The sequence below is a fragment of the Amblyomma maculatum genome, chromosome 11, assembly GCF_055883805.1.
Source record: "Amblyomma maculatum isolate TAMU_Amacu chromosome 11, ASM5588380v1, whole genome shotgun sequence".
NCBI lineage: Eukaryota > Metazoa > Arthropoda > Arachnida > Ixodida > Ixodidae > Amblyomma > Amblyomma maculatum.
Genome location: NC_139354.1, coordinates 32,919,820 through 32,929,647, shown reverse-complemented (window position 1 = coordinate 32,929,647; position 9,828 = coordinate 32,919,820). Strand labels below are relative to the sequence as shown.

General features: G+C 46.0%; 1 protein-coding gene across 1 annotated transcript in view; it reads left to right on the top strand.

Moving 5' to 3' along the window:
* LOC146173438 (uncharacterized) overlaps positions 1–9,828 on the top strand; it is a 35,766-nt gene that overhangs the window by 14,508 nt on the left and 11,430 nt on the right. Inside the window, exons 8-10 of the mRNA XM_084585193.1 lie at positions 536–578; positions 3,522–3,706; positions 7,740–7,981. Of these exons, the coding sequence (XP_084441319.1) occupies positions 536–578; positions 3,522–3,706; positions 7,740–7,981 (470 nt within the window). The remainder of the gene's footprint in view (positions 1–535; positions 579–3,521; positions 3,707–7,739; positions 7,982–9,828) is intronic.

Here is a 9,828-nt window from a genome sequence, read left to right as displayed (position 1 = left end):
CTGCCCCATCCTGACACTAATAGGGAGATTTATCTTTCCGGATATGTACTAACGTAGACGTATACCGGGATTACCGGACGCCCACCGAGCATGCGCAGTAGCCACACCTTGCTCCCTCCCGGGCGTCCGGTAAACCATTATACATCTACGTTAATACATCTCTGGCAAGATAAATCTCTAATGCCGGTACAGAATTGCGCATGCGTGTTTACGCACAATCGATATATCTTATTAGTTTTTTTTTATTAATTAAATGCTCTTCCTTGTTCTATTGTTATATTGCTTATATCCCTGTCTAAGGCGCTGATTCCCACTTTGTGCATCTTTCTTAATGTTCTCAAGAATATGGCCAGCGTCACGACGCTTTAACCCGTCGTTTGCCGGCTCCCTAATAAAGTTATACATACATATGTCCACTTGACTGTCGTTTGCTGGCGCCTCAAGACTACCTGGGTGTTTGCGGCATCCTGCTTGGGGCGTCGTTTAAACCAGTGGATTAAAATTCGTGCTTCGTCTCTTGTCATTTTCATCGCAGTTGCCTCGAGTACCAGCCTTTGGACATGTGGTCTCGGGACAACGTAAGATAAAGCTGCTCCTTCGCAGCATTTAATTCCTGGTTTATTTCTTGGGCTTGAGAAATACTTCGCTTGCCCGGCAACTGTCGCCTCTAAGCATTTATAAAATGATCTCGCCTATTGTTGGAGATAATGCTTTCGTTTATACGGCTAGACAAGCCGGAATAAAGTTAAGTTGACTCGAGCAAGGTAAAAGCCATGATATATCAACTGCTCAAAATGCGCTCAGTTCTTATGTGCAAGGAAGATAGTCTAAGCCTGACGTTAACAAGCCGGAAACACTAGGGTCAGTATAATTTAACGTACTCCACTATAGACCAACACCGTGTTTACAAACAAAGGGGGCGCTCGCGGCGTCGCAGCCGACTGGGGGTGAAAACGTTGGTGAAAAACTTTTTCAAAGCGCTGGTCAACGTTTAACGACCGGCCGCCACTTCTGACGCTCTGCGAAATGAGAAAAATGTTCCGGTAAACTGTGTTTACGTGTATTTCTACGGGTCGCCCTCCCAACTCGCACCCCAACATGTTTCGCGGGGTTTTAAAAAAACTTCGCCTCGGTAATGAGATTTCATATTTTGACGATCTGTTCTAGGATGTTCATAGTTGCTTTGTACCGAATAACGACATCACAGGCGCCCCGTTAAATGAGAAAACTGCTTTGGAATATTTCGGTTCCATGTATTCCTAAGGGCGCTAACCCTATTTTTCACCCCAAGTCGGCTGCGGCGCCGCGAACGCCCCGCCCCCTTTGTTTGTAAACACGGTGTTGGTCTATACGACGGTCGTCATGGTTCAAGTCGCTTTAGTACATTAAGCCTCATTTGTAATGCCATTATGCCGGCGTAACTGAACGACTCTCAGATTCAATTCAATTATTAAATCACCCATTCTGCGTCACTGGCAGATGCAGGACGTGCCGTCGAGTCAGCCACTAACGAAGGAAAAAAATTGAATAAATTTAGAAAATAATTCATTACACCGACAAGGACGCTTGCAGTGCCCTCTACCATATACCTTATTTAGGTCTCTCTTTGCTATTTGGATGCACGACTCCCTGGCTTCAGCTTATATCGAACTGCCTCAGTGCGATGGAAGAAACTTATTTTTGCCCTTGTCGCCGTTATCGAGAAAGGTGCTTATCCATCCCCACCGAGATCTTGTGGTTATGGCGGCTTATCGCGCTTCTCTCTCAACGCTTTGTCTCGTGGCATTGCCGTAATCTTCGCTTCCTAGAAGCACGTGTCTACTCGACAATGTCGTGTCAGTGCGCTCGCTATCTGCGCTTCGTCCGGAGCCCCGCAACGTTTTCCGAAAGGAATTATCTGGCCCTCGAAACGCGCGTATCCTCCCGCATTCCAAGAAAAATACCTGGTCGCCCTGCCGATTGCAGTAATGCGGGAAGCGACTGTGATAAAAGGGAATGGACTCAAACGTGTCAGAGCAAACTGAGTGACTTTAACGTTAGCAGAGATAACAGCAGAACGGACGCTTCGTATACGCTTCAATCGGGATAAAGCGGAGGCGGCAAACGTGATGATATAACGTGGTTAAGCCAAATGCGAATAGGCGCCCTAACACGGAGGGGTTTCACTTGGGTTGTGGTTGGAGCCTCGGTTTTGAAGGTCAGTTAGGCTTCAGACAAAGGCGGGCGAAATCTATGGTTGGACACCTGAAGTGATAGCGTGCCATAAAAATTTCGGACCGCTGAAGACATCTTAAGAGAACGGAGCAGTAGCGGTGTGTCCAGTATCAATTGTGTGCATAAGGAAGTTTGTGAAGATTGTTGTGAAGGTTGTGAAGTTTGTGCAAAGCGCATCGCGAGCGGCTGACAATTAACAAGACAAAATGTTAGGCTGTAGTGATGGCATAATAAATACCATGTAAGAAAGAGTTTTCTAGTGCAGTGGCCATCGAAGCTGACCTGCTCACGCAGCCGTGGGATCGAAGCCTATCCACAGCCATACAGTATTTATTTCACCTTATTCCATGCTCAAAGAAGAAGAGGAATTTTCTTTATTCAAAAAAAGACAAGAAGAAAAAAAATGGGAGAATGTGGAAGTTCGAGGTCTATGTGCTAGAGCCCCGAAACCTGACAGGAGATCATGAAACCAGATGCTAAAAAGGTCTTATAGCAGTTGGATTTTTCTCGCGGTGATGTTTTTACTCTAATGAATTATCTTTTGATGACGGGTGTGAGTAGGTGCAAGATGATGGATAATCAGAGGGGAGGGGGGGGGGGGGGGTGCGAAGGTACTCTTTAGCAAGGAATGTTAGCTCTGTTTCGCCCACCCGAGCGGTCTCATTCGTCTCATCCGACTGGTCAGGCTGCAAGGTGGCTGACGCTTTATTTTCCGTCAATTTTTTACTTGATGCGCATTCCTACCCCCCCCCCCCCCTCTATTTTTTTTTAATTCGAAAGCAGATGAGTTTCCGTCACACGAACACCCTGGCTCCGTCAGAGATCAAATTTCATGACAGGTGGGGAGGGCGGTGACCTAATCGTGGTCACATGACCATCAGAGACCAATCGCGAAGCACCACTCACACAGATAACTTGGGAACTAGCCCCCTGACCCGCCCAAAGAACTCGGATCCTACTTCAACCACCGATGGTTATCGGGTGATGTGGTGACGAATGCAGCGGAGGAACTGATGCCAGAAAAAGCAGATGTGCGCTCGAATTCTCTCGCATTCCCTCTTAGACAGTATTATGTGGACAACGGGAAGGAGTCGGAGTGCGCATAGCGGTAGATTATTAATGAGCGCGTTGGGATCATTAAAAACGCTATGGATGGTGTCAGAACGCCGCCAGTACCACTATCATCCAAGACATGCGCACTGAGTTTTTTACCGTATTTGTGAGCACTGGCTGTGAGCACGATAGCAGTTATATCAATGCCTCGCTCCGTTCGGCCCGGTTTCTCTTTTCTCGCTGTCTTGGAGCAGGAACTGCGCACTCAAGGCCAGCGAGGCAACTACCTCCTGGAGAATTTTGCGACGCCCACGGACGAACCGATCGTGGTGAACGAGAGGACGGGGCGGCGCTACCTGGCCCTCCGCTACGCCGGCCAGCACCTCAGCATGGCCTTCCTGGAGATCAGCGCCGATGGTCTGACTCTGCGCGCATCCGAGTGAGCACGTAGGGACGCTGAGGGCGAAGGAAAACTGCAAACACTATCATCATCATCGTCATCATCATCATCAGCCTGACTATACCCACTGCAGGGCGAAGGCCTCTCGCATATTTCTCCAATTAACCCGGTTCTGTGCTAGCTGCATCCGCTTGATCCCTGCGAACTTCGTACCTAATCCGCCCACCTAACTTTGTGCCGCCCCCTGCTACAGTTACCTTCCCTTGGAATCCAGTTTGTTACCCTAAGCGACCATCGGTTATCCTCTCTTCGCACTACATGTCCTGCCCATGCCCATTTCTTCCTCTTGATTTCCACTAGAAACTTGAGTTATTTCTCTGACCCAGTCTGCACGCTTCCCATCTCTTAATGTTACCCCTACCATTTTTCGTTCCATAGCCCTCTGCGTTCTCCGCACTTTGAGTACTAGGCCTAAATTTCAAACTGTTCCTCCCAGGTCCCCTACAGCTACGGATCTGTACTATCCACTCTAGACCGGTGTCTAATACGAATAACTTAATTCTTTCTAGCCGAATGTTGCAGAACTGAACTTTCGCGTCGGTGCCAGGGTTGTTGCCAGGACTGACTGCTTGGCTCCCTACTTGACGATGCATGTCATAAAGCCATGCAACTTAATTGCTACCCGTACAGAGCCGCACGCACTGCCGCTTTGTGCGAGGAGGAGGGAAGAAAGGTTGGTTGTGTAATGTGGCGAAAGGATAGCTGTGGGGCAGGGGAAAGGGAGATGCTCCGCGTTGACGTAGGAGAGCATGACCAGTTTGACAGGAACTAAAACCGTATAATAAACAGCCGGGCCGTGGTGATAAATGTGTCCAGCTACCTCAACCTGTCAATTTGCGGAGTGGTAAGCAGAGGTCGAAGTACTCGAGGTGCTCGCTACTGCACGGCTACTGCATTTCCGTATCAGTTTTGTCACAAGTGCCCCATGCAAGCAGACAATAACTGATACGACAGTAGATAAGACATATTGAAAGCATGAGAGGTAAAAGATAAAACTAGCCCATACAGCATTCCAAGAGCTCTTGCTAGCTTAACAAGGATCTCGCTTATCTGGCCGCTCCAGCCTAGGTTTTTATGAACTTTCATTCCAAGAAAAGAATGAGAGCCTGCGCGTACAAGGTAACAAACTCGTAACGAGCCTTAACATGCATCACAAATTATTGGCTTGTTTCTCCTGGCAAAATATCAAAGAATCATTTTACGGGAAGCGTATGCAGCTCGATCGGTCAAAAAGGCGCGTCACCGTACCCCTCTTTCGGCTCGGGGTCAAAAGTGTTCAGATCGTGGCAGGAAAAATGGAGGCCTGCAGTTGATCGACAAGTAATGGATAGGAAAAGTGGTGTGTGATTGGTGGTTAATACTCAGACCAAAATTTCTTGATTAATTATCGATAATTAAGAATAATAAAATAAATAATAGCTAGTTCAAATAAAATGAAAAGAATGAATTTTTTTTAAATAGCAAGTAGCGAAATAGTGTTGAGCCATTGCGTCTTAGTCTGTCGTTGCCAAAAAATTTCAAGTGGAGAGTCGTCGTGTTGTAGTCCGTCATTAGTGAATAGCCATTGTGCTGTAGTCTCCTATACCTAAAAAAGTGGATGAAGCAAACGAACGCATGCTTGCGTGTTTGTTTTTTTTTTTTTTATTTTTTTATTTCATTGAGTTCAAGACTGTTTTAGTTTAGCTATACACTTCAACCTAAGGTTGCTCCTTGGTAAATCTACAATTGTTAACTCCAGCTCGCTGTACTTCGCGGTGGTGTTTTCGTGCGTCTGTGGGAAAATTGACATGCTTTGACTGAGGTTGATTATAGCACAACAGAGAGAGAAATCCGACGGTCCAACCGAGCAGGAAGCACAGATAAACGCTAACTTCCAGTTGCATTTTTCTTGATAAGTGGAACATGTGCACATACGCCCACCCCATCAAGGGGAAGTAAAAGAAAAAACAAAAATTACCACAATTACAGATAAGACGCCACCTCATCCACACGAAGTTCCTTTTTTTTTTTTAAGTAGTTATACAATTTGAGGCTGTGTTGCTCGACCGGAAACAATTTGTACAAGCGTTCTGTACGACAAATTGGCGCGGCCGCTAAGAAGCTATGTAGGCGAGACTTCCATTGCATGATTACCGGCTCCAGCAGCGCACCGATGAGGTGGCGCCTGGTCTATAATTGCCATGTTGTTGTTATTATTTTTAAAATATGTGTGGTTTTACATTTGCGTACATGTTTTGTTAGCAGCAAATGGAACGCAAGTAATATGACATAAATAACTTAAATACTAAATAAGAAAACACAAAAATACTATCTCGTGGCGGTGAAATACAACCGAGGTTGATTAGTGCTTATGAAGGAGGGTCTTCGTGACTTCTGAGCGAATTTCACCTTTGCTATGATAGAGCTTCCTGCGGAATCTTTTATCTTGCTGTTCGTATTTCGATTGCCTTTACGGGTTTCCTCCGTGTCTGGCAGTGCCTGTTCTAACGCTACAATTTCAGTTGGAAGTTTCAGTTGTGCGGGAGTCCTCACTCCACATGTTATCCCTTTTTTATTTTTTTCGCTATGTATAGAACAAATATCGGGCACTGCAAATTCATTAGCTCTTTCCCCTTTCCTCTCCAGATATACGTCTGCTTCGCTCCCATTCCAAAACAAGTTGCGGCTAATACCGACTCGGGTAGACGCGCTACCACACTCACCCCCTCAAGGCGACCATCTTCTGCGCTGACTGTTCACGAGCTCAGGCCGTATCCACTGCTCACTTCAGTGTGCGTGACAGCCAGATCATGGCACAGACACACGCTGGGTCCTCGCACTTATCCGTCGCTGCAACTACCGTCGAGATCCTCCTGATAATCAGCAGTATACACTTTAGTGTATACGTCTACTTCCATGCACACCCATCCAGCTGTGAAATATACACCAATTCAGAGAGAGCTATATATGCAAAGTTTACATGCGTTGCATTTGCTACAAGAGGCTCTCACGAAACTTCATCCCTACATAATCAAATCGAACTGTATGTATAAGCTGGAATGTACTGAACGGATATAATAAAATTGAATTGAATTGAATTGAACTGCGACCGTGGTCACGCTGGAATTCCAGGTGGACGGACGGACGGACAACGGCTTTTCGCCGGAATGGCTCAGCCATAGCGTTAACGCTCTAAAATAGGTGTACTGTTGCATTCCTACGCCCCTCCCACAAACCTTTAGGTAGAGGTCATAAATGCCAACAAAGGTTGTACGGACACTTCTGGTGAGCGTAACATTACGGTGGTAAAGAAATGTATGTACTGCCGACAATATCAAAGCAAAAAAACCAAGATGACGAAATACGATTCGTCGTCTCCTTTACGTTGTTCTTTGGATTTATGAGCAGCGCGCACACGTTTACCATAAGCATCCCACAGTGGAGTTCCCCTCGCGCGGCCTATACAAGTATGCTTAGGTCTAAAATATACCTGTGTTCGCTGCATGTGTTCCTTATTAGTCTGCTATTGGTTTTAATTAGTCCAAGATAATACAACATGCACGATTTTTTAAAATATGTTTGTAGATGAGGTCTTCAGTTCACAGAACTTCCGGACAAACCTGCTCAGTTTTACAAGACAAACAAAGTTATAACATATCACTCCCGTTCTTAGTTTAGATAGCTTCGCTGATCAACAACTCGCCACTAGAACATGTAGCTACTGTGCAATAAATGGCCACTTAATGATGCCTATTTTGTGTATGGTAACAGTAGAGACGTCCAGCTCAGCAAGTCATTATAATATAGTCAATGTCATCGTGCTCCAAACGGAAGTTAATATAGAGCACATGTGCTCTATATTCTGTCTCGGTGGGTGTCGTCAGGGAATCAAACAGACTACCATACTTTTCTTTTATCTGTTTCTTATGAGAGCAGTTGCCTATTCGCTGCCAATGAGTGAGTAGGCTATCATATCTGCTATTGGAAAACTCACGCTTCCTTCAAGCCATTTCCGATGTCCCTCATGGTGCAGCGCGAGGCAGTCCCTGTCCGAGGTGACCACGTCGGCCGTGACCAGCCCAGTGTTGATCCGCCTGTACGCAACCAACACAGACCACAGGCCCGCGCTCGTGAGGGCCTCGATCCGGGGCTGCAGCTTCGGCTTCGGATCGGCCAGTACCGACACAGTTCCGCTCTCGCCGGGAGAGAAGCGTCTGTTGCTTCTCACACTACGCCTTAACGGCACCATGCCCACGACCGACGTCTGGTGCACCGGTACGATGCTCTCATCATAATAAAAAAAAAAAGAGGGGGGGGTCCATTCCAGCCAAAGCACGTCTGGCAAATTAAGAGAACACAGTGACCAAGAAGGCAACGGAACAAACGCTATCGTCTCCCTTCTTGTCCATTGCGTGCTATTTAAACGCAATGCGGGGATCCCTTATTTGCCTGGCAGACCAGTTTTAGTTCTTGTCGGTATTCAAATGGTGCATACATATGATTCTATCATCATCATCATCAGCCTGACTAAACCCACTGCAGGGCGAAGGCCTCTCCCATATTTCTCCACTTAACCCGGTTCTGTGCTAGCTGCACTTACTTGGCCCCTGCGAACTTCTTAACCTCCTCCGCCCACCTAAATTTCTGCCGCCCCCTGCTACGCTTTCCTTCCCTTGGAATGGTTCTATGCGTACCTATAAACATGCATACAATGCGCCATCCAAAAACAAGCCATAAGTAACACATGCTTCTCAACATTGGTGATGCCCGAGCTTACTCGATGAGAGCCATTGGATTATGCATGAAGAAGTACTATACACTACTGTATGTATATGTGCTGCCTTGCTTAATGCGGTTTGAGGCGCGCCAAGGGAGACCGTGATGCGTACACCAAACTTGTGAGCCACTCATTCATCCAGCACTCAGGTGGGTGGCTGCTGCTTGACCAAACTTGGTGGCCATGCTTGGAATTCCACGTAACCAGAGCTACGTGACATTGTTTGTCCCTTATGGACTGGAGCAGTTGCGAGCAACGCAGAGCAAGTGCGGCAGAGAAGGCGGCTGGGGAAAGTAAGCGCCTGGTGATATACTAGTTAAATGTTAACTATTAGAAATTATCTACCTCACTGACCTTTCTTTAGTATGTCCGCTGACAATAGTATTACGGTGTTACAGGAGCCGTCTTCGTACCTCAAAAAGACTATTTTTTCTTTATTAGTGGCTGGCTTTCCTGACATACCTATGCTATACCTCGTGAGCAAACTTAGTTCTGTATGATGCACATAGACACCAAATACTTTATACTTAGCACGCAATTAGCCTACACCGTGGAGATGATTTATTATGTTTGTGTACAAAATGTGTCCAGGTGTCTTATATAAGCATTGTTTATTAAGGAAATAGGGTGGTAATTAAACATCAGCCCCCGTGGCGTGGTTTTATGCACAGAAACCGCGCAGGTAACCTTCTTATCGGCAGGAACTGCTTAACGAACATATATATTCCATACAAGAGCACTAATATGGTGATGCAGGTCACGTGCGCATATCTTCAAAAGGTCATTACACAAACCATCAGGGCCTCTGGATTTCGACACATTTAAGCACTGAACAAATTCTGTATTTCCTCTTTCGTCTTTTCCATATCCACCTGACTCTGCCAGGATTAAACTGAACTGGAATCGATATTCCCTTTCACCAGTAGTTGGCATTGCTACGTACAGCTGCGAAAAATTGCGAAACGAAGTATACATCCGGGTGTGCTGGGCAGAAATATCGTAGGTATTGTTAAAGGAAATTAAGACCCTTTTTCAAGACTGTTATCGATTAAGTGGCGACACCTTGTGCGAGAAATGGAAGCTGCTTTGGGTTTTTTCGATCAGCATCAGATGGTTCAGTTTCCGAGATCTTTATAAGTGTTGATCGTAAATCCACCAACATTATATAAACCCTGGATAAACTGAAATATATATATATGCTCGTCGGAGCGAGCTTCGTCGTCGTTGTCTTTCCTGACCGTCAAGCGTTGAACATGGTTGTCGTTCTTTTCAGCATCAGGTACTGAACATATCAGAGCCGAATACCTGTTTTACAATATATATATATATATATATATATATATAT